General features: G+C 37.1%; 2 protein-coding genes across 2 annotated transcripts in view; one reads left to right on the top strand and one right to left on the bottom strand.

The window, feature by feature from the left end:
• The window catches only part of mgat4c (mgat4 family member C), a 135,585-nt gene that overhangs the window by 44,838 nt on the left and 65,093 nt on the right, over nucleotides 1–25,654 (bottom strand). The window lies entirely within an intron of this gene.
• eps8b (epidermal growth factor receptor pathway substrate 8b) lies at nucleotides 2,758–5,608 on the top strand. Its single transcript, XM_059507168.1, has 3 exons — nucleotides 2,758–3,156; nucleotides 4,658–4,790; nucleotides 4,881–5,608. Exons 1-3 carry the CDS (start codon nucleotides 3,086–3,088, stop codon nucleotides 4,956–4,958), a joined length of 282 nt encoding a protein of 93 aa, XP_059363151.1. The 5' UTR covers nucleotides 2,758–3,085; the 3' UTR covers nucleotides 4,959–5,608.

Below are 25,654 nucleotides of genomic sequence, written 5' to 3'. Positions count from 1 at the left end.
AGCTATAACGCGTCCTATACATAATATTGCTAATGTTGTCTCGTCTGATTCAGGAGAGAAATATGTACTGCCAAGCACTGTTTATACAGTCTAACAGGTGTGGACTTTTTCACTGGAGGTAATGTTATTATGGATTATGGACTATTATAAGATTATAAGTACAATAAATATTTTGGCCAGAATTGAGAGTTAAAATGCCCCAATGATGCATTTTTTTCTTACAAATGTGCAGCTTTTCACTTCAAAAGACATTAATTAATGACTTAATGGAGTCATTTTGATAGGCTCATTTGTATCTTGGATGGCCTGAGGGTGAGTACATTTTAAGCAAATTTACATTTTTTGGTGAACTATTTTATTTTTATATTTTTTTAGTGAACATTAAAAACAAATAATAAAAAATTCCCTTTGTGTGAAGAACATTTTTATCCACTATAAAGAACCTTATTGTAGAATGGAAAGGTTCCATGGATGTTGTTCTTCATGGAACCATAAATGCCATTAAAAAGCCTTTTATGTTTAAGAGTGTAAGCCCTTGCAAATGCACAATACCCATAACAATTTAGAAAGCTGAAGTCAAGCATGTAGGAAGGCATCCTTTCAACCTGTCACTTTCAGATGTCTGCCATTTCTCTCAAAACAGCCTCCACCCTGAGGCACTCTATTTACATGAGAACTACTGAAGTGATCAAGAGGGATTAACCCGATTGGCTAATCCATCTGGAAACATGGATAATCATGTTTCTAGACATGCCTGGCCTGAGTCTGGTATCACTGGGATTTCATTCTAGGATCCCAATAGCAGGATGCATCACTGGGAGATAGTATGACACAACCACTGCACCAAAACCTTTTAGTTAAAATTAGACAACCAGTTGAATGAACAAGGAGAAGTACCAAGAATAGATTCGACCCAGAAAAATACTGATCCATGCAGACTCATGCAGTTTACAGTGCTAATAGTAGACATAAATCTCATGTGCTTCTAGGTGTTGGAAAACAATAAACAGTGGCGGCTGCTGAGAAACCGCAGCGGTCAGTCGGGCTACGTGCCGTGTAATGTGCTAGAAGAGGTCAAACCAGGAGAGCAGCAGTACAACCGTGCTGCTCTCTTCAACAGTCAGGTTAGCATGCAGTCCAAAAAACCTCAAATTAACATTGTTTATCACACAGTCTGGTTTATTATTTGCATTCTACAAGGCACATTTCATGAATATGGTACACTTTCGTGTCTTATTACATTTTGTGTAAGTATTATTCCTAGAAAATTACATGGAATTTTATTGACATTTGTTATTGTTTTTTTAGTTTTTTTTTTAGATGAAAATTTTTTCATCAGGTTGTTTCTATCCCTTACAGCATTTACATTTCTGTCAAAAATTAAATATGGCACCATCTATCTATCTATCTATCTATCTATCTATCTATCTATCTATCTATCTATCTATCTATCTATCTATCTATCTATCTATCTATCTATCTATCTATCTATCTATCTATCTATCTATCTATCTATCTATCTATCTATCTATCTATCTATCTATCTATCTATCTATCTATCTATCTGTCCAACTGTCTCTGCATGAACATGCATGAAGCTGTTGACACTTTGTATTCTATTGTTATTTTCTTAACTTGTTATGAAATAAAAAGTCTCTCAACTCAGAAAAGCAAACCGTCCTGTTCTGCCAGATGTTATACCGTGCTAGTAGCGTGCACTCTTCTGTAGCAAGCACAAATGCAGTGGTGCGCTGTATTTCACTTCACTAAAACGCAGAAGCTACAAGCTTGCAATTCATGATAAAAGTACAGTACCGATAAATCACATAACTGGTGTTAGCTGGGAAGGATTTTTTTAACAAATTATATTTATTTATTTATTTATATATAAGTGGGTCATGCCTTGATGGCCATGGGAAATGTGGATCCCAAGCCCAAACCAGTTGAGAACCACTGGCTTACAGGGTAGAAAAATTGCACACCTCATGGGAAGTGAATAGAAATAGGTTAATGTTATATGTGACCCTGACCAGTCTAAAGTGTACATTTTTTAAAGTTGAGGTTTATACATAATTAGAAAGTTAAATAAATAAGCTTTCCACTGATGTATGGTTTGTTAGGATATGACAATATTTGGTTGAAAATCTGGAATCTGAGGGTGCAGAAAAATCTAAATATTGAGAAAATCACCTTTAAAGTTGTCCAAATGAAGTCCTTAGCAATGCATATTACTAATAAAAAATTATGTTTTCATATATTTACGGTATGAAATGTACAAAATATATTCATGGACCATGATCTTTACTTAAAATACTAATGATTTTCTGAATAAAAGAAAAATCTATAATTTTGACCCATACAATGTACTTTTGGTTATTGCTACAAATATACCTTAGCGACTTAAAACTGATTTTGTGGTCCATGGTCACATATATCAGACCATTTTCTGAAGGTTAAGCACTTTCTTTAATTAACCACTTGTGGAAAATGAGAAAATACTTCATTTAAAAAAATATATATATACATATTTTCAGACTCTTTTTTTTGTACCCTATTCATGGAAAGTGCACACATATGTTCTCCCAATCTAAATGGCAGGTGTTGACTCTTTCTTTCTCTGCCTCTCTGTTTTTCCTTGGCTTTTGTTCTATTTCTACAGGCTGTGAATCCTTACAAAGTTACCTCCGCTGGCCCTGTAAATCACGCTGAGGTTGTGGAGATGAATAAATCCTCCAGGGATAAAGATAGTACGTACCTCTTATCTGCTCGCTGTATTTGCTGTGATATGGAGAGTGTGGAAAGTCTGCTGAAAAAATGCAGAGAAGTGAGAAATGAATTTGGTGTGAGAGTGCTCTTATGTACATAGATTGCAGATTCCCACCAGAACTCATTGCTCCTGTCTTGGGCAATCTTATTCACTGTGTCTCTGTCCCAGTGCTTGTTTCTCTATCTCTCGCTTCTTCTGTCTATTTCTCTAGACCGCAACCAACAGAAGGAGGTAAATGATGAACTGCTGAAGAGGATAACTGACAATAAGGCCCAGCCCCCAGCTCGAAACTTTCGGGTGGACCGCTCAACTACATTCATGCCCATCACATTTGATTCCCAGCCCTTTGAGGTCCATGCTTGGCTCAATGCAAAGGGCTTCTCTAGACCGTGAGTGACACGTGAGCTGTGTCATCTGACACTTTCACTGATATATATTGGTGGTGTAACCTAGTGGTTAAACATATTGGCTATTAGCTGAGGTTACAAGTTCAAACCCCACAGGCAATGAACCATGTACCCTTGAGGAATACACTTACCCCCAGGTTGCTCCAGGGGCCTATGATAAAGATGTACTGTAAACATACATAATAATATGTACATTATAAAAATGTTGTAAGAGTCACATTATCTTACCACTTGCTATATCCTAAACTACAGCTGGCAAATAACTAAATTAATACGGTGCTTATCTCTAATGAGCCCAATTTACGCATACTATCAACAATAAATTGTTGACAAAAGTTTAATCCAAGGTAACTTAATGCATCTCGACCAATAATCATTGTACTCAATAATACTACTATGATTTGTCAATTTGAATATTGGCAAACTCTGCCAATAAAAAAAATCTTTTTAATAAATTAATTTCACTCAATATTGTTTGTAAAGGAACAACGATCCTACAAAGTGAAGATATCTATAGATTTACAGGGGTCTTGAACTGAGAAATCAAAATAAAAAAAATCCCTATAGATCTTTTGACATAAGAGCTTACTGTGCTATAAAATTATTCTGTACGTTTCAGAACTCAAAACTTTATTGTTAGTCTAAAAAACAGCATATGTTGAAGCCTATTCTACATCACTGCCTATTCTACATCACTGCCTGTTTGGCCCTGCCCACCAGACAGGTCTACACAGAAACCAAACCGCTAAACCTTATTTGATGAACAAGTTACAGGCTGCGTCAGTAAGAACTTGGAGCTTTGTTCACTTAATTTCACCACAGACTGGTTTATAAACAAAGCACAGATATTCTGACAGTAATGTCGCTGCACACAAGTGTGAGTAACTGTTTTAATTAGGTGATTACTGCTTTGTCTGTTATTACAGATATTTTGATATGTATTGAGTTATTTATGTTTTTAACCTAAATCAGAGCAGCGTCTATCTGTGAGGAATGTAGACTTACACAACTCTGAGCCAATCAAAGCAGTGGGCGTTTACTTCCGAACCTACAATCCGCCACATCTACAAAGCATGCTGGGAACTCAAATCCTCAACATTTCAGCAGTATGAACTTCTGAATAGTTTGATTAGAAGGGACTAAATTTGCGGTAACTCTATAGGTCTGACATGGGTTGCTGCTATTGTTGTGTTTTTATTGTATTTTTTTGAAACTCGAAAGGTTTTAAAAACAGAAAAAGTTGCTTTTTTTACAACTTCATTGACTTTGTTTAATTATTCACACCATTATTTCAGCTCATTTAGTGCCTGGAATCTGTATCAAAAAAGCTGCACACCTGTTTAGTGAATTTCCACAGTAAATTTTCATAGCATATGAAACAGTACTGTATATCTCAGTCTATTAAAAAAAAATATTCTTCATGAAATGACTCCTTTAAAAAAAAAAAAGAAGAATATGATGTAATATTCTCTCCACGTTCCAGGGTGGTGGAATGTCTTGGTATTCTGAACGGGGCTCAACTATTTTCCCTCAGTAAGGATGAGCTGAAAGCTGTGTGCGGAGATGAGGGTTCCCGTGTGTTCAGTCAGATCACTGTGCAGAAAGCTCAAATAGAGGTCTGTCACAGAGCTATATTACTGAATTTGTGCAGATTAACCATTCAAATACAGTCCAAAAGTGGGTTTTAATGTATTTCTTTTTTTCAGAGGGGTCATGGGGATACAGAACTGCAGGAGATCATGAGGCGACGACAACAGGAGGTGGAGGGCTCAACCTGGGAATGATTACAGTTAATCAGGCCGTCACTCATTGCATTATTTCATCACATTTTCTTCAATGTTCTTGTTCACCCTACAATCAATAGCCACCCAGAGGAATTCAGAACAGATGGACTAAACAACTCCAGTCATTAGTGAAGCCCAGTCCAGCCTATTTCCTTTATGACCCATACAATGTAGTGCTTAACGCTCGTGCTTAAACTGATGAACATGAATGCATTGGGAGTGAAGTCTTTAACCTCCATTTATAGAGAGGAAAATGATTTTGATAGAAGGCATTGACTTGTGATTGGTGTTCTTAAAGGAACAGTTCATCTAAAAAAAGAGAACATTCTGGCACTATTTATTCAATATCATATCATTTCCAAACCCATTTGCAGTTATTTTGACATAGAACCTACTTTTTTTCATAAAAGGACAAACGTGGCAATGCATGTCAAGTGTAAGTCATTATTTACTAGCTTTCAAATCAACCATGGAGCTGTTCAGTAAATAATGACATTGATTAATTTTCATTTTGGAGTAACCTATTCCTTTAATGTGACATTCAAAACAAGTCCCATCTGTTTCTGCATAAATAATAAATGGTGAATAATAAGAAAAAAATTATATTAAGTAATGCAGTGAAGTATTGTAATCTATTATCATATATTTAATTTGGCTAAATGACTACTTGAATAATAATTTTAAACAATGTGTTGTTATTTATTTTTACGATTTTATTCAGTACACTCATGCTTTACACTTCATTAAAGCAAATCAGATCATGTTTATTCATGTTTATGGATGATTAGTGCAGTCTATCATTTTTTTTCTTTCTCTCTCATACTTCATAATAAGATAAATGAGAGCACATAGATGTATTGTGAAACATTACTTGTCTGTATTTTTTGAATTGTGGTTCTGAAAAGAGTTTGTCATTAAATAACAAAAATAAACTATGCACGCACATTGGTGTATTATTAGTATGTGTGCAAGTTATAGGTCTGTACTTCTGTAATTGATTAAAAAAAATGTTGACATGAATTTTGTATTGATTCCCTAAGTGCCAGATGATATTGTACTATTGCTTTTCACTTTTCACAATTTCTGGTGCTCTTCTTACCCAGTGTTGTCTATAAAGCCTCCTTTCAGCCCTGTGGAAACCATAAGGCTGAATCTCTAACCCCCTCACTGACTGACAGCTTTGCTACTTGCCCTCACAGGGGGCACATAACATTGGCTTTCAGTTTGTCATGTTGCTTTATTTCTGGAAAAGATTGTGAACGCATCAGCGAGTACTGTGCTGTGTTCAGGATGAGTGAGAATGACCTCCATCTTTCTCTTTGTATGCACTGTCATAACGCCTCCCAGCCTTAAGAGAGGGTGGATGTGGCTGCGTATTGTCACTATGATTCATGGCATGAATCAATGCCTAATGATGGGATTTACAGAGAGGAACATCAAAGAAAAGATACTGGAGATTTGCAGTGCAGTGGAACTATTGTTATTCGCATCCATTTTTGTGAGGATTTTCTATAGGCCTCTCTGTCTTACGTATATCATGGATCGTGGTCATGTACATTCAAATATAAAAATTATGTCAGGCTGAGGAGATATAAAAAGTATAATCACCATAGTCTCAAATTGACATACGATGTGCAGTACAGAGCACTGGAGGTTGAAGGTTAGAGAATGGATTCCAACGTGACAAATATACCAGTAATATCAATAATAAATAAATAACAAAACATGAACTATAAACAAGTACTAATACATTTTTTTAAATAAAGAAAATGCCCTCCTTTGCCTTCCTAATTGGAACATTGTAGTCTAAAAAGAAGAACAGAAACCTTTCTTTATTAAACAATTTATTAGTACTTGTTAAATTTTTAGCTTGTTCCCAAAGGTTTAATGGGCTTTTTGTCTTTTAGCAGGTTTTTGAAAAATATTTAATGTCTTCGTTCATTTACTTTTTAATGATATTACTGGTATAAAAATTGAGACACACACACACACACACACACACACACACACACACACACACACACAGACACTTACTTAGCTCTTAATGGACACATTTCTTGTTTTTCCTATATAGCTTGTTATAAAGACTACTTAATCCTAGTTTATACCCTAAAGGCTGGAACACACTGGCCACTTTTGCCAGATTATTGTCAGAGCCAGTTTGCAGTAACTCTCCAAATTGACAGATGTCACAGAAAATCACATAATGTCTGATTTGCACCGTTTTTTTATTTTTTAGCCTTAAACTGGGATTTCATCCAGTCAGATGATATCAAACATGTTTGTTATTTTGAGACGATTTTAGAACATATTGTTTTCATTTGTCACATGGCACCTAGCAATGAAATACATGTTTCTGCAGTCATTTGTTGAGTTCGGAATGACTTTAAAAGTCTGTGATCCTCAGTCATTCAGTGTATGCCCAGTTTTTCTGTATTTATTTACAAAGTTGGCATGTGTATGATGCCTAATGTTTTCAAATCTGCTCAGATTTTTTAAACTCATGTATTGTATTCCAGACTTAACCGTAATATGAATTTTTCTGCATTAAAAAAAAAAAAAAAACATTTGTAATTTTTTTTTTAAATACATTCAAAACTTGGGGTATATTTACCTTACCTATGATTAATATCAACATATAACAATATCAAGATTAAAAATAAATAAATCATTAATGGAACCGTCAGGGAACTGGAATCATATGTTACAATTCCTACATACAACCCAGAATTAGCTGTGAAATTAGAAATTAGACACAAAATAGCCACTGACAAAGACTTCACACATCACTTGCTGAAGTGCATATCTGACGACTTGAAGTCATTTACAAACCAGTAGAGAAGATGATAACAAGCCTGAAGATGAGAAAACCAGAATCGAATCATGCATAATTCATGAAATTTATAAATGCTAAGAAAAATAAGTCTAACACAACCCTGATCTGTTCATTTACAGCCAATTATAACTAACTATCATGAAAGAAGTTGTCACAATTACTTTGGTATTTCACTCTGGTGGAGAGAACTGCCATAACTTCTGACAGAGCGGCTATGTTAGTTGGTAGTGTTTGTGTGCGAGCGGGGGGAGAAAAGTTTTCCTGGACAGACAGATAATACACAATATCAGTCACACCCTGCACTGTCAGCGCTGCAGGAGCCTGACGACTCCAAACTTCACATTTCACTCTCTGCACCACCCAGTGGGCAGTCACTTAAAATAAAAGACAGTAACATGCATGGAGGCCCCTTTGAGGTTGCAATCAAAGGGTGGCTGATGGAGCCTTATGCCTGCAGATAAAAGCCGTCTAAAATGGGTTCTGCTTTGCAGAACATACGTCTGCGCAATCAATAAGCAATTGAAGTGCATATCTAATGTATAGTTATCTGAACATCCTCTGGAATTCTGCAGGATGCTAAGGTCGTGTAATTTAGCTGCAGTGCATCATCCAGAACATAAATCTTAATTTAAACTGAGATGTTATAAGTGATCTGCCACTTTAAGATGCCTGAAGTGACACGGATGATTAGGCGTAAAGGGAACAACATGACAATGCGCATATAGCATCTCTCTAAGCTCTTGCCAAGATTCCTAATTCCCTGTGTTTGTTCACCAGGATTAGTGGGCGCTCGGCGCTCTGTACCGACTCATCGAGTGCTCCCACTAATTCTTATCCAACCATGACAAAAGGCGGACAAATTTCTCGAATGACTCTACTGTTAGTCTTGCATGATTTAGATTCACTCCGTGCCGCCTGGTTACTCAAAGGTGAGGGGAACCACGTTATTAGCCAGTTATTCCGCAAATGACATTTTCCCCTGCCTTACAGACATTTGAGATTTACACTCTAATTGCGACTAACTAGACAAGTGCCCTTTCTTTTGGCTTGACCTCACTGGCATTAATAGTTCAGATTAAATCAAATGTCATTCCACACTTAGGTAATTGAATTATATCTCTGTGTTCCCACTGACATCTGTAGTGATTCATTTTCTTTCCCCCTTTTGTAAATCACCCGAGACTTCAATTTAGATTTGTGTCTCCCTGTTTTCATTGAGCAGAGGGAGAGGGATCGATCCGGTCACCCCCCTCAGCATCTGAGAGGGTCTTACCGCTTGCACGGCGTGATCGATTTACAGTGTGGAAAGCCGTTTCTTTTTTAATCAGTCGAGAAACAAACCATGAACGTTCACCGGGCGTAGAGTTCATGTGCGCGTGTGATGCTGACAGTGAGGACTGAACAATATGTGAGAGGGTTGATGGCCATTTAGCTCAAGGCTAATGTATAAGGATAGCCATTTAATCCTTTAGAACAGAGACAGATCAAGTTAATGCACCCTGTCACATCCTCTCTGCCTCAAGACAACTCTGCTCAATGTAAAAAAAAAGGCCCTCAGCAAACTCCATTCAGAGGATATCAAAAGAATGCCAGCCCTCTATTCCACCGGTGGCCAGTTCATGCTTGTTTAACATATTAGTACAAACATACACACACACACACACACACGTTTGTTTTTGTGAATTGTGGGGACTTTCCATAGAATTCTATTACTTTTATACTGACCAAACAATATTTTTTTATCCCCTAACCCTAAACCTACCCCTTACAGAAAACCTGTTTGAATTGTTACACTTTCAGATAAACATCATTCCTATTTGTATTATTTTTTCCCTCATGTGGATCAAAAAAAAAGGTTTTACTACCCTTGTGGGGAAATTTTGTCCTCAATATGTAGTATAAACAAATACACACACACACACACACACACACACACACACACACACACACACACACACATACAAATATTTACATATGCATCTATAGAGAGAGAGAGAAAGCTATTCAAAATGTGTGAAATGTGTGAATATGCCATTGCTATAATTAAGTGCCCAACTTAATGCAATATCCTAAGGGGTCTCTAAGCCATGGAACAAAATAATAATTAAAAAATTAAAGCATGAAGACTATGCATGCATCAATACACTTTTTCTACTGTATGTGGTTTTTTTTGAAGGAAGCTTAGCTTTCCACAACAGGGACTGTTTTTTGATGTTCTTCTTTATGTTGATAAATCTTTTATTATCTGTATTTCTGAATAAATTAGATTTTTTAATTATAAATTCAAAAAATTAAACCTTTTAAATTATAGATTTAAAGTATAAATTCTAAATAGACTCTTGTGTCTTTTCTACAAAGAAAACACGGCTGACCCAAGCCAATGCTTGTGATAACAGCTCTAGGATGTGTCACCGCCGCAAGTCCCTCAGATCCGTACAAAGGTTTGAGTAAGGGCTGCATTGAGTGGCTGTTGTAATTCTCAGAAAGACAGGCCTGCAATCTCCAGTTTCCCAGACACAAATCCTACTTATCTGCCGAGGGGAATCCTCCCCTCCAGTCCCTCTCTGCGGTCCAATCCCACGAGTTCCACCAGCTAAGCGCAACCATCCAAGGGGACAAAAAGCATACAGTTATATCACACAGTTGCCAAATCTGACCAGTGAAAAGACGTTTTAGAAATTATCTTTGGATTTCAGTCTTCAGTAAGTTACTGTATGAAGAAGATGACGATGCATACATAACAGTGTCGACTTCATAGCTTCCAGCTTGTTCCACGAGAGCTTCTTAAAAACCTTACATGGGCAGAATTTGTAATTTATGGTGTCAGCCGCTACCGGTTTCAGAATACATACATGCCATATCTTTGGTACAAAAGATCTAAGCCACATTAAAAAAGACAAAGCTTGGTCTGCCCAAACTCCTTCCCTATCCCAGAGGACTAACGGAAGGTGCCAGGAGATGAGAATCTGGATTTTGTTCAGCACTTGCAGATGGTGTCCCATAATGAGTTTCTGGCCAAACAGGACATGGTAGATTTAAACAGCTCAGAAAAGCGTTCCCTAAGCAGGACAGCCTGCCAGATTGCAAAGATGTTGAGTGGGAGCTCTTAGCCGTTGCATTGTGGCACAACAGGAATTTGCATTTTGTCACAAAAACATAATCTAATTGTGTAAATATCAGATACGGCTGACAGCAACATCCATCTTATACTCATGTTATATTTATATATATATATATATTTATTTATTTATTTATTTTATTTATTTATGGTAGATGATTTAATTCCTCCTCTTATTGGTTTCTCATACTGAATACCGTTAGTGATATTTCCGTAAATGTGAGGTAATAATTTGCCAGAACATGCCGTGATTACGTCCATTGAAAGCTCATTCATTTTGTTTGCTATGACAACGTGAAACTGCATTGTTGTCTCTCTAAATCATTCCATAATCGAATTAATTGAAATGCACATTACTCAACAACTTGACATACACCGATTATTGATTCTACACGTCTGTTCTGCATGAAGGACTATCTTCAAATGAACAAGATCTCAAAACATATATCATCCTCCAGTCCGTTTGAATTTATTGCACCTTACTAAATCCAAATCAGGTTTCTCAATTTGTTCTCGGCGCCTGATGGATTATTAAAAATGAACAGGCATAAATTATAAAAACATTCGTTCATGGATTTTCATGGGATAGGCTTTGATGACAAATGTTCTAGTGTGTGATGATTATGACGAACTGGCAAAATATCATAATTCACACCACCTCCTCAAATCTCACCTCTAATCATTTAAGTGATGATATGTCATCTTAAAGCACTGAGGTGGCTGACGCACATGACAGCCCTTGTTCATTAGGTCTGATAAAATGTCCCACACCGGGTGAAAATTAAGCTCATTTCAAGGATAATACAGGTCCATGATTGCCTCACCATATCAGTGTTTTCATTTTCCACATCTCGCTCTGAAATACAACACGGAGTTGGTGTAATGGCGAGAGTCTTTTTTCGCAAGTATTATTTTCATATGATTTCATGTTGATGTCAAAAGAAATATGAGCTTTATTAGTTTCCTGGTGCTTTGTGTGCTTCATTATTTTGCCGTGACAGCTTAGTCTGGAGGAGGGAGGGGGGTGTTTTTCATTAAATGCTTGTATCGTCTCAGATGCTAATGGCAAACGTGGGGAGAGCAGGAAATTAAAACCTACATCAATATGTGAGAGGCCTTCCACAGCAACACATTTTCAGCCAGACTCTCAATTCATTATATGCTACAGTGCAAAACATAGACTGCCGTATGTTTTTCATATTCTGTTTTTATCGATAAGTGACAAAATCCACCATCCGCAAGCCTAGTGTCTTGGTGTCCGTCACTGAGGATATTTCAGCAAGAAGTCTGATGGTATTCGGTGGTAATGTAAAGCTTTTGCAAACTATTCGCAATCCAAACATTCATCAACTCACCTCTTTCTTTTTTCCTTTTTCATTACAGCTGATAGGAGAAGGAACACAAAACACATTTGGGCTCTCTGCACTCCATAAAGAATATAATCAATTCTTTATTATTGCATTCGGGAGGCTTGAGGGCTGTCAAGCTGGGGAAAATGATATTGCTGGAAACTAAGAGAAGATAAATTCACATATGGAGCTTTGCTAATAGAGAATGGGATCAGGCTCTGTCCGGTTTGTCTGAGTCACGTTACTGATGATAAATGACAGGCCGACGATGACCCGCGGTGCGCCCGAGATGACAACGTGACAATGTTCAACCGCGGCATGATAGCAAGAACAGATATCAAACCGTTTCCTCTGTCAGGATCCCCCTGGGATCTCAGAAAACGCACATTAACCAGCCCTACAGAAAGGTGGTAAATCCTCTTGACGTGTTTATACTTATTTTATAGCCACAACAACCACATTAAAGGATGGCAGCTGGAGAGCCAGTATTTCAGCAGGTCTGCCTATATTTGTGTGATGACGGTCTCCATAGTGACCTGAGAGGTAGCATCTATAAGAGGAAGTTGCCAGAGACAATGAAGCAACAAACATCAAAGGAAACTAGCATTTGCACATCATGTAGGAAATAATCAAGCAGTGTCTGGAGACATGTTCACACAGCTATCAATAATTCATCGAACTCGGCTTTATAATAACTGACAGCTCCTCTGTTCTCCGGCATGCTTTCTGGTAATATCCCCCTTTTTCATCTGCAAAGCTGAGCGATGGCTCAGCACAAAAGAATCAATATAGCAGAAAACAAGGAATACTGACAATTTTATAGCTGCGCTAAACTAATCTCGGACTGAGAGTCATTCCATTAAACTCCAGTATGACTCCTCCAGGCCCAACTTCTGTCATCAAACACTAAACATTAATTGGTTTATCAAAGGTTAATTGCTCAATAGATATAGGCAGTTGGAGTTTAATTGTGCCATTAAATGTTCATCCTAGAGCCCCGGGTTTGGGTAATGGATTTTGTCATTTGAATGAAAAAATTATTTGGTGGCAGCTGGACTGATAACAGTGTTGAGCATTGACAGGTCCATGCCCTCTCACACAGTGTCTGTCACACAGGGACAATACACAGAAGCGCATGAGTACACACGCTCGCTGCAAACAGTGATCATATTTAGCTATGCTTTGTAAATCTAAATGACTCATTCTTCACTGTGGCAGACTTGTCCTTCTGTGCTGGATTTTATGAATGCATTTGCGTCTGCCATTAGGGTGTAACACATCAAAAATGGGATGAGGAAATTGCATAAGCCATGCTTGGGCAAAATTCAGAATTGAGCTATTTTCGATTCATGAGTGTGAATTTGAATTACAGTGGCCATGCTGACAGGAAGTTGAATTGGAATGACAGGAAAGGGATTTACTGAACTGCAATTCAAAGAAATTCAATACAAGTAAGGCATTTGGGGGAAAAAGTGTTTTTCTAGGTAACCTTGTCAACGTTGAAATTCTGTCTCGACCAATATTCAGATAAAAATTTTACATTAGAATTGAAATTCTGCATCCTTGGGTGGGGGAATAAAAAATAAGAAACAAGAAAGATAATGTGAGTTTCACCATTTAGAAGTATTACCCTGTATTCACTTTAAAGGCGGGCGTACACGGTACGATTTTTGCTGACGTACGAGTTCGCATGCGATTTTTTTCAATCGTGTGGAAATCATGTATGCTTGCATGGTCGCGGCTCGTATCATGTGCGAGGAATTACGAGCCAAGCAGAGTGCCTTACGAGCACTTCCCGACCTCCCGATCATTTTTAAACATGTCTAAAAAGTTTGTGAGCTATCAGTTTGAATTTGTGACGTGTGTGCGGTTGAACGAGCCGATTTGTTGATCTATCTGAAGTTGACCAATCAGGAACTAGGAAAACCACAGAAGAAGAAAGACGAAGAAGGCAGTGCCACGGCGAATGAGGACTATTGACCAGGAGGATAAACTCGCTGTCGTGTACCATGCTTTTTAATTCTCTCTCTCTCTCTCTCTCTCTCACACACACACACACACACACACACGCATATGTAGTTTACATGGACTGCCCATAGACGTAACGGTTTTTTATACTGTACAATTTGTATATTCTATCCCCATACACTACCTCAATCCATCACAGATAAATGCATGTTTAAAATTTCAATTAAACACTGTTTAGTATTTTTTTAAGCCATTTGGTTTACGAGGGCACAGGAAGTGTCCTCATAAACCATGTTTACATTGTAATACCCATGTCATTATAGATATTTGTGTCCCCATAAACCATATACAAGAACACACACACACACTAGGGTGACCAGACGTCCCGGTTTCCTGTTGCTGAAAAAGAACCTGTATGTGTAGGTAACTGCTCATATCAATATTTTATATGCAGTTATGAGAGAGTGAGAGCAGTAATATTAGGCGCATTCGACTTGAGGCAGCGCTGCACAGAATGATCACTTGTATGACATTAAAGTACCGCAAGAGCGATTTGAATGCATTGGATCCGTGTGCTCTCTTATCGCTCTCGCGGTACTTTGATGTCATACAGTGATCCTTCTGTGCAGCGCTGCTTCAAGTCGAATAGGCCTATCAACTTCGTGCGATTGCTTCAGAAATTGGCAGGTCATAAAATGTTGTGTCGTATATCACCTCGTCTGTACGATTTTCAGATAAAACTCACTCGTGACGTGTGCGTGGACATACGATCTTCCGACCATCCGAATTCGCACCGTGTATGCCCACCTTAAGAGATATTCAGAAAGTCTTGTGCAACATATATGCATTTTTTGTGTGTTTAGCCTAACAGTATATACTAGGGGTGTAACGGTACGTGTATTCATACCGGTATTCGGTACAGGGCTTTCGGTACGGTGCATGTGTGTACCGAATGACCGAATGCAATATTTTGTATGCGGAACATATACATTTTCGTGTTTCCAAACGAACATATTAAGTGGTGGAAGTCTCCGCGTTCAGCGCAAATCCCGCCCTGCAGCTGATTCTAAGGCCGGTGACACACTGGCTGCGTGGCGTGAGCGTGCGTTTCCGCTGAGTGTCAGTTGCGTGACGGCTGCTTCACGTTTTCTGTGTGTTTACCTCTTTACACACCAGAATCGTGCCTGACACGGCGCTAGCGCGCTGCTCCTTTTGTAGGTGACATAGAGGGAGGCCGCCGACAGACCAGGATCTTGTCTTCACGACAGCAATATCTATACTTCATGTTTAGCATAAATATAAAGCCTACTAATAAAGGACACCGTCAACAGTATTGACGGCAAAATAGACTATGTTTGACAACTGCAATATGCCAGTGTGTCACCGGCCTAAGGTTTTCAAAAGGCATCACGCGAGTGTGAACATCACTACAACTAGGAAAAAACGATTGTAATTCAAACGCAGCTCCCGTCGGCATTTAAACAGACCTTTGCTCTTAATTCTGATCGATCCAACGCAATAACGAAATCTGAGCAGGTCTAAAAACTTAAACAGTTGATGCTGCACTTTACACTTAGTTATATATATTTTTAAAACATGAGCAGGCCTACAAGCTGGGATTGGTAATGCTGCACTGTAATCTTAGTTATTTATTTTTATTTTTCATTATATTTTATTATATGATATTGGTTTGAGACTGAGAGTATTTTGTTTAGTGGAGAACTTTGCAGCAGTATTTTATTTCCTATTCTTTTTTTTATTTTATATTTTAGTATTTTAAAGTATTTTAAAAAAAAGTGTAAACAAAATGTTAAAAAAAAGTTTATAGTAATAAACAACCTGCAGTTTAATGTTTGCATTTCTTTCCCTTACTGTACCGAAAATGAACCGAACCGTGACTTTAAACCGAGGTACATACCGAACCGTGATTTTTGCGTACCATTACACCCCTAGTATATACAATTCCAAACCTATTTTGTCTCAGTATGTACCTTCTCTGGGAATTTAACTACTAACTCTGGCTTTGACACCTGAATGTGTTACCCGTTGAGCTATAGAAACAGAAATCCTCATGGATCATTGTTGTACCAACAATATCTCTAATTTTTTACCCCCCAGTTTCTTTAACGATCACTGGGTCATTCTCAGCACAATTATTTCAAATAATTGACCTTAAATTGTTGCTCCCCAACAACCATTCTTCCCTTACATGCTTAATTAATCAGGACATCCAAAGTAATTAATCTCAGAGGAGAACTGATTATGTGGCATAAAGCGATGGGTTTGTATTACAACCTCTCTGTGGGCATCAATAACCAAATGTTAAATGAGTGGATATGCAAAAAAAAAAAGAAGAAGAAAGAAACAATGCTTTCATGATTCCTAATGGCTTTGGCTGGAGTCCCGGACAAATAAAGCTTCCTAGATAAATGAATAACTGCATGATGTTTTTATTACATGCAAGTTAAAAATTGTGGTCATTCCCTCAGGTAAAACTAAAATCTATAGAAATGATTCCTGACATGCAATACTTTATATATTCATCATATAGCTTATATCTTGATGTAATATACAAAATGTTTGTGATAAAAATCATATTATACTTCTTTCATCAAAAAAAAAAAGGTAAACTAATAATCCTGTTTTCAAGTTGTGTCCATAAATCCTGATGTTCAGTACTAAAATTGTTTCATATCGAAATACTATGCTCACTTTAGAAAAGCGGATAATATTTCAGAAATGTACCCGTGCATTTTCCTTTTACAGACATTTCAAAATGCACAACACAACAAAATGCAATAGTAATTCACTAAAACATGAAAAACCAATACAGAAAATGTCTTCATATTAACATTCAGGCTGTATTTGACAGAATTCTGTTAATTTGTCTTGTTAAAGCCTACATATAACAAAAAGATTACTAGTAATTTTAAAGATTAATTAAATATTATTTAAAAATAGGTCAAGAGGTATTTTAAAAAGTGCCTAAATTCGATCTGGACAAGTCTTATATATGCTTTTCTACTCCCTTTAGCTACAACACAAGAATTTTCAATGCCTTTTTTGAAGTTACAGAGCTCAAAAGGTACTGTGTAACAGGAAAGACAAACTATACGAAATTAATGTAGAAAGCCATAAGTGTTTTCTGCAATGCCTGTTTGTGAATGCAGTAATAAAAGTGGTTGCAATTCCACCCTGCCATTTGGTGTTCAAGTCAAACATGCCATCCAAATAAAAACAAACACTGAGAACAAAGGCCCTGCGTTTGCAGGAATTAGCATCCTGTGCGATGTGCCAGCTGTGTTTGCTCTCGCCACAGAGGTGTAGCGAAATGCTTGACAGTGTGTCACTTCTAACCACTGCCATTCTGCCAATGTTGCAATGTTCTACTCTTGACCCTCGCCGCCAAAAAAGAAGTACACGCACTTTCCATCTCCGCAGAGCTCACTGTCTGTCAATTTACCTATTCAAAAGTTTCCTCTTCCTGTGAGAGACCGTTCCTCCATCTCTCCATTTGGCCTTGCCTATAAGTGTCACTTTGGTTTAGATTCCACCACAGCTCCAGAACCGTACAAAAAGAGCTCCCATGGAGTGTTCGGCGGGGTGGAGCAGACCTGCTGTTTCATTAGCACTCCAGGGAAGTGCTAGTTCAAAAAGAGGCCTTGCGTCACACTGTTGATCCCTTTAGCTACATCAAAGAACAGTTGTGATGATTGCATGGGGAGACTGAATGCCACATTGGGCACTCTTAGTGTGGAGACAAGTTGTCGGTTTGTGTGAGCATTTAGCATGCTAATTGGAGTTATGGCCATCTGTACAGTACAATATCTGAAGTCCAAGAGATTTTTTGCTTTAAGTGCCAGTTTTTATTATTCAGAAGTACTGGGAGGGAGGTTCAAGAAATGATGATTCTTTGGCAAGGGGTATGAACTTCAGCATCTGTTGGGAACTAAACCAATGTTTGTCAAGGACTTCAGGAAAACAACATCAGTGAAATATAACCCGGCAATGGTATAGATAAGAAATAGAGGGGAATAGACAGGTTGGCAAATGAAAGAAGCAACCTTAGCAAGACCAAAATTGCAGACTGTATGAAATGCTAGCTGTCTGTAGCCGAACACATCACGGCACAGTCTGAAAGAGAAATGTGAGATCCACACACACATACACTCTTTCCCACTACTGCTGCATTTGAAATTCATTTCCAACTCCCTCTCTCCACAAAGTCTCACATTTATTTTTAGCTCTTTGCCTGGGAAGCATAAGAACGTTGAATGAAAATTCATTTCAACCCCCAATAGTGGTGAAAATCTATTTCTCTGAATATGTTTACCCCTGTACAACACTGATATAGTTACGTTTATCATTTACCTCCACTTACCCCAGCCAGTGTTGAGGAAAAATATCCTATCCCAATAATCCAAACAGTCTAATACTTCAGCCTGATCCTTTTTATATTCTGTAAAAAGGAATGCTTGTCTTCATGTCCAGGGTAATTTAACATAGATCACTATGGGCAGCTTGCGCATTTAACATGGTGCTTGCTGTTATACACTTGATTGCATTCTGCTGACTGAGCTGCGAGCGGTTCCTTACCCTATCGCCTCCGCTGCAGCCTCCTTAAAAGACACTGTGACCATGGAGGTCAAAAATACATAGAGAAAACTTTTAGTTAACATTTTTCATTCATCTTAAAGGCAGCTGCTCACTGACGCATGATCATCAGAAATACACAACCAAGAACATCATGACTCACTTTACCCTGTGGTGGTCTACTTGCACCTGCTTTATGAACACAAAAAATAACTGTGGACATATTTGGAAAAGGCTTAATGGTCTTAAAAGAATTGTCACATCTTTCACATCTTTGTGGTCAGATATGAGTCCCATAGGACATTGAGCAACTGTTGGGGTACAATGCAGCCACAATGAAGCAGTCTTTAATAATGTTTAAACATATACCCTAGTAAAAAAGTAATATATTTAAAATACATTTATTTCATAACAAATATATAAAAAAATCTATTAATATATTTACATATCACTGGATACTTACTGATATAAAAATTATATTTAATCTTTATTTGGAGTACTATATGTGCACAATGCACATTTCTTAATATTAAGCCTAAAATGTGTTTTAATATCACTATTGATGAGTATGATCTTTGAATAATGTTCTTTAAGTGCAGGATATTTAAAGTGTACCTAAAGAATACTTGCAATAGTTCCACTTTAAAACAATCAAATATTCTTCAGTATATCTGTAGTTGGACTTCAGCACTACTTCCAACCAATCAAGCTGCATTAGGTACAAAATTAGTAATTCCAATTTAGCAGACTTTAAGTATACCAGTTTAGTATACTAAAGTAAGATTGGAAGGTATTTTTTAGTATACCTAGCATGAAACAAATGTATTTCAAATATATTTTAGCATATTTATTCTTTTGGGTATCCAAATGCAATATATAAACATATAATTTTGTCTTAAAATACTCTTATAAGCAAATAGGAAATGCACAGCTTTATTAAATATATATACAAATTTTGGTATACTCATTTCATAGATAGATTATTTTTGAATGGCCATCAACAGGCAAGTCATGACGGCATAGTTACAGAATCTACCAGCAGAGGCACTAATCAGCCTGACCCCTGTCTGTGAATGACCAGCCTTTGGGATTTTACTCTATTCTCACACTCTCTCCTCATCAATGTCACGCTTTTAGTAACCTAGGTGAGAACATACATGTTATCTATGCATAGCATTGCCTAAGGCAGTGTTTCAAAAATGGGTCATAGGCCTACCTAGTCCATGTGCAGCCATCTGATACATGAGCTGGTTTGCAATTTGAGTGGAGAGGACGCAGGATAAGCCAGTGACGAAAGGCAGAAAACCCCTTTAAACTCATCCTTTTTGCCTGCTACTCTTAAAAGAGGTGATTTGCACATCTCTCAACACTCGATTTTAGGAAAGGCGCTTAGGATGTTCTTCTAATATGGTTGCACAGAAGATGGTGCTAATATGGTGAATCTTAAATGTATAAGCCAGATACCAAACAGGCATTAAATTACCGTCACACACATAAACCATTCCTGCAGAACAAAAGCAGTATGTGCTTATAGGCTGGCATATGAACAATCGGATAATGTTAAGCCATAATAACAGTGTAAAAATAGTGGGAGACATAAATGGGAGCTGCTTTTTTGCTCGGAACACACATAATAATGCATAGCTTGGATCAGCGGAGTTCGTCTCCGCCGCCAAACTCTTTATTATAAGATGTGGGCTCCCTGGGAGCTGCTGTACATTATCAGCGCTCATCAAAGGCACTGTCAAGAAAATGTAAAACTGGGACTTTCAGAGGCTGTCTCAGACGCTGTGCACATTTAAATGAGACAGCCTTATTAATTCTTCAAAAGCTAGGCTGCTTCCTTTTTCTCCCTCCGACTAATTTTGGCACATTTAGGAACGATAAAAGCTCCGTCACCCTCAAAAACACATGCGGATGGTCTTGGTTGTACTTGGAGGTCCAGCCTAGTGAACGCTGACTATTTGTGTATGTACACTTGGAACATCTTGAACAGGATGTCATGGCTGCCTTTTCATCACATCAGTGTATTTTAAAAGAGATAAAATAGATTTAATATTCTAATATTTGTATACAGATTTTTTTTTTTTGAGTGATTTCCAAAGGATCATTTGACACTGAAGAAGGGTATATTTGATCCAAAAGCCAACACTACTTAAAGGCAGGGTAGGTAAAAAAAAAATGTATAAAAAACTTTTTTTCCAAATTTGTTTAAACTTTATTTATATATCAATACATAATTAAAATGTAAGTACTCTGAAAAAGAAAGTATAAAAATCGAGTGACTGTAGACCTCTCACGACTGTTTTAAAGACAGCTCATTATTTCCATTCACTCCACCCCCTCCCTTCTGGGCTCCTTCCAAAGCCTCTACTACGGCTCGCTAAGTAATGTTATGTTAGCTATATTACGCAGCTACGTGTGCTAATGATACATGCTTCATGAAAAAAATATGTATGATCAAAATACAAAAAGAAAGATTTACCTGTCCAGCAGAAATAAAGCCATCAAGGAGTCACTTTTCAGCCCCTTGAGTTCCCTCAGTTCTCGCCATCGCTGGAAAGCCACGCCGATATAAACTCGCGTTTTATTTCTTTGTTTATCCAAATACTTTTTGTTCATTGCCTTTTCTTGTACTGTTACTGTCTTCCTTTTTTTGCCTGGTTTGCCTTCACTAACTGCATAGGCTGGTACTGTGAAATTTGCTTGCTGTTTCTCTGCCATTGTTTTGGTATTCCTAGGATCCGTGCCTGTTGAATTCCTCAAATCAAACGTGCACGTGCAAGTGGGCAGGTCATGTGTGGCAAAAGGGTGGTTGCCATGGTTGCAAAAGAGTGACAGTCACCTAAGCCAATCCTATGTTTCGTCCCGAAATGGAAATAATGAGCTGTGTTTAATACAGATTAAACGGTCTAGAGTCACTCGATTTTAATACTCTTTTTATCAGAGTACTTACATTTTAATTATGCATTGATATATATAGAAAGTTTAAACAAATTTGTAAGAAAGTTGTTTATACATGTATTACCTACCCTGCCTTTAATTGTATCAGTCAAAATTATCAATTTTTCTTTTATGCCAAAAACCATTAGGATATTAAGTAAAGATCATGATACATGAAGATATTTTGTAAATTTCCTACTGCAAACATATCAAAACTTAATTTTTGATTAGTAATATGCATTGCTAAGGAGTTAATTTGGACAACTTTAAAGGCAATTTTCTCAATAGTTAGTTTTTTTTGCACCCTTAGATTCCAGATTTTCAAATAGCGGTATCTCAGACAAATATTGTCCTATCTTAACAAACCATACATCAAAGTAAAGCTTCTTTATTCAGCTTTCGGATTAAGTATACACCTTATGACTGGTTTTGTGGTCCAGGGTCACATATTAATGGGAAAACATGAGAACATCATCAAGGTAAGGCATTCCAGGTTTTTTACTGTTAGTACTGTAAAAGAATGTTTGTAATCTTTCTCTAAATGGTTTATAAATGTAGTAATTTCACGGTTAAAGCTAAGTGTTTAATTCTCTTCCAGCATTACAATACTATCTGCCATTTGAGTTGCTGATAACTGTAAATAAGCCATTTGAAGATTAATTTACCATAAAAAGCATACTGTAAACACTGCAGGCAACATATAGCAACAGTGGCTAAACCAATGGCATGAGTTTGGAGTGGGGCTATCTATTTGATTTGACCAATGGAAGAAGGGGCTGTGCTTAGGGGTAACCTGCTTGAAAACAGTCATTTGGCTATGCTAATGATTCTGAAATTACACACTTTAACAGTAATGATGCACATGACTGTCAAAACTGTCACACTTGATTTCAAAGACACTAATGAAAATATGTCATTACATAGACCAGAAATTCCAATTCAGCTCATTGAAAACACATTAACCCTCCCGGATTACAAAGCAAATAGAAAAAGCGTGGCGCCATTTTTTCTTCTGAACTCCCAAAGATGCTGAGATTTGTTCAAGCCATCACGGGTATTTAAAAAAATATCTGTCACATTAAGACGTGTGTCCTGTTCAATTTAAATGGAAATGGGACAGCTTGGAAGGAAAAAAAAACAGTTGAAAGTAGGCTGACTTTGAGGAAACTACAAATGTGAAAATAAGGTGATTAAATTGGAGAAATCTCTTGTCAATACAAATGTAAATGAATTTCTGCAATCTGTTTATTATCCATGAAGGACAGTGCAGCGTGTGAAATAGGACTATCGCATATTCATTGTACAGTAGCAGCACTCTTCCAGTCGGATCTAAAGAAATAGGGGTCAAATGAATATGGAGAGGAGCTGTAGTCATGACCTCTTTCTCTGAAACAAACCTTTCTTATATTCCCTAAAGAAACTTAGTTGACGGTGAGGGAAAAGAGCTGCACAAGGACTTGTTTTCATGGGGAGATCGGCTGCTTATTTGTGTATACAGTTGCTCAGATGTGGAGTTGTACTTTCTGACATGGGACATCAAAGCTCTCATTATCTTAATTAGATATACAGTACTTCAGAATCTATTAGCATCAGCTGCTTTGCACATCTGAGGAACATTTTAAATGTACTATCGAAAACAGATTTTGAAATGCAAATTTAGAGTCTGTAATTGATATAATTTATAGATTGATAGGCTTTCGTGTTTAAATGTGGTCTGGGTAGCTCATTAAAAATCACTAAGGAGTCTCAAGCTAATACTTTCTGGAGGGCCCTTTTTTACCTTTCTGCAAAACTAAGTACATTTAATCTAAATTAAATGTTAATATTTTGTTCTAAACTAATTAAAATAAAATTTTGCTCCAAATCTGAATAAACTCATCACTCCTGACCAGCAAACCTAGACATAAAATTACCGTGATTTATTTATTCCCACAAAATAGCTTCATTGAAGGAATATTTTCCCAAAAATGAATAAACTGTCATCACTTATTCACCCTCATTTTGTTCCAAACCTGCTTGACTTTCTTTCTTCTGCAGAACATAAAAAACATCTTAAGGAATATTTAAACTGTTTTTGATCACTATGGAAAACAACACTGCTATATAAAAATATCTCATTTTGTTTTCCGCAGCATAAAGAAAGTCATACAGGTTTAAAACCAAATGAAGGTGAGAAAGTCATGATAGAATTTTCATTTTAGGGTTATTTCATTTAAAGGGTCAGCCCCAGGAGCACTTCATTTTAATAATCAATCCCCTAATACTGGCCCATAGCAAGAAAGGCTGTATTTTCAGTCAGTGCGTCTGAAGGGCTGGCTGGCGCTGGAGCTTTGGTGGATAATCCATTGGATCGAGTCTCCTTGGGCAAGGGCCAGCCGGCAGCCAGATGGTTTTGGACATCCCGCCTGGTCAATCCCCACACTCTGGAGGTCAACATCCAGTAGATGCCAGAGGTCAGAGTAGAGACAGACTCACTGTGACTGTGTGCTATGGCCTAGCAAGACCAGAATCCTCTTCTAAAATGATCAACACAACAAAGAAAAGTTTTCGCCTAATTAAAGGCCATTCAGTGTTCATGATATTATTGATATGAACATTTTTCAAAGAAATGCTGTACTCCCATCTTTTTTAATTAATTCAGTCATTAATTAATTAATTAATATAATTAATTTAATTAATAAAAATGTTTAGTAATGTCATGAAGCCAATTTGAAGATAACCAAATCCAACTGTACTGCAAAACCTGTGCCAAACATCCCACTATTTGGCTACATGGTCAATTATGGTGCATTTTGTCATACGTCATAGTACATATGGCCCAAAAGTATTAGTACATTACAACATTTTTGGACACCTCAGGTGGTCAACTTAAAATATATATATTAAAGAAATCTGATATTTCAATTAGTTGGCCTTCCTGTCACCATGACTAAGGCTTTGCAGATGATCCAGAACACAGCAGCATGTCTGGTCTTCAATCAGTCAAAGGGGGACCCACGTCACACCTCTCCTGATTTACTCCACGGTCGCTGCCAGAATCAGATTTAAGGCTTTGACACTTTTGCACCCCCTAACCTCAATACAATTCTATAAGTGTATGCTCCCTCCAGTTGCAGTCACTAAATGAGTGGCACCTTGCTGGGCCTTCACAATGAGGCACCAAGTCATTTTCCAAAACCTTCACCCTTAGTGATCCTCTCTGACAGAATGAACTGCCAAACTCTACTCAATCTGCTGGGACCATCACAACTTCCTAAAAGCTTCTGAAGACCAGTCTCTCTGCAATCACTTAACCACTACACAATCTTAACTAAGGCACCTTTTTTTTTTTGTATTTCCCTTCTGCTCTATCTTTTTTAATACTATGAATATTGCTGATTTTATGATTAATTTCTGACCTCCATTGTAAAATATGTTGGATAAAACCCATTTGCTTAATGCATAAATGTAAATTTTATATTTTAAATACATGGGGTTAAATGTTTTTTTTTTGTTATCTGATATCTAGTTTACACCATCAAAGTGTTAAATGACCCCTTGCAATTATAACACAAACCACTAGGATGATTTAGGACCACCATTTAACTGTGATTCATTTAATGATTCCAGATGTTTCAGGAACTATTTTCTTCATTAAAAACAACAGTTATTGATGGGAGAAAATTAAAATAATAAATATGATGTCAATGTTCATGGTATGCAGGTTTTTGGGGATTACTTTTAATTATATATTAATAATATATATATATATATTATATTAAAATGTATTATATTAAAATATATTTAAGTCATCTTACAGCTCCCTTGGAAGTTTGCTGAGGTCCCCAGGTTGAGAACTACTATACTAATACTTTATGACATTTATAGTATCAGTAAAAAAAAAAAAAAA

Source organism: Carassius carassius, chromosome 23 (genome assembly GCF_963082965.1).
Source record: "Carassius carassius chromosome 23, fCarCar2.1, whole genome shotgun sequence".
In the NCBI taxonomy this organism is placed as follows: domain Eukaryota; kingdom Metazoa; phylum Chordata; class Actinopteri; order Cypriniformes; family Cyprinidae; genus Carassius; species Carassius carassius.
Note: the sequence above shows the minus strand (reverse complement) of the source record. Positions and strands in the feature narration are given on the sequence as shown.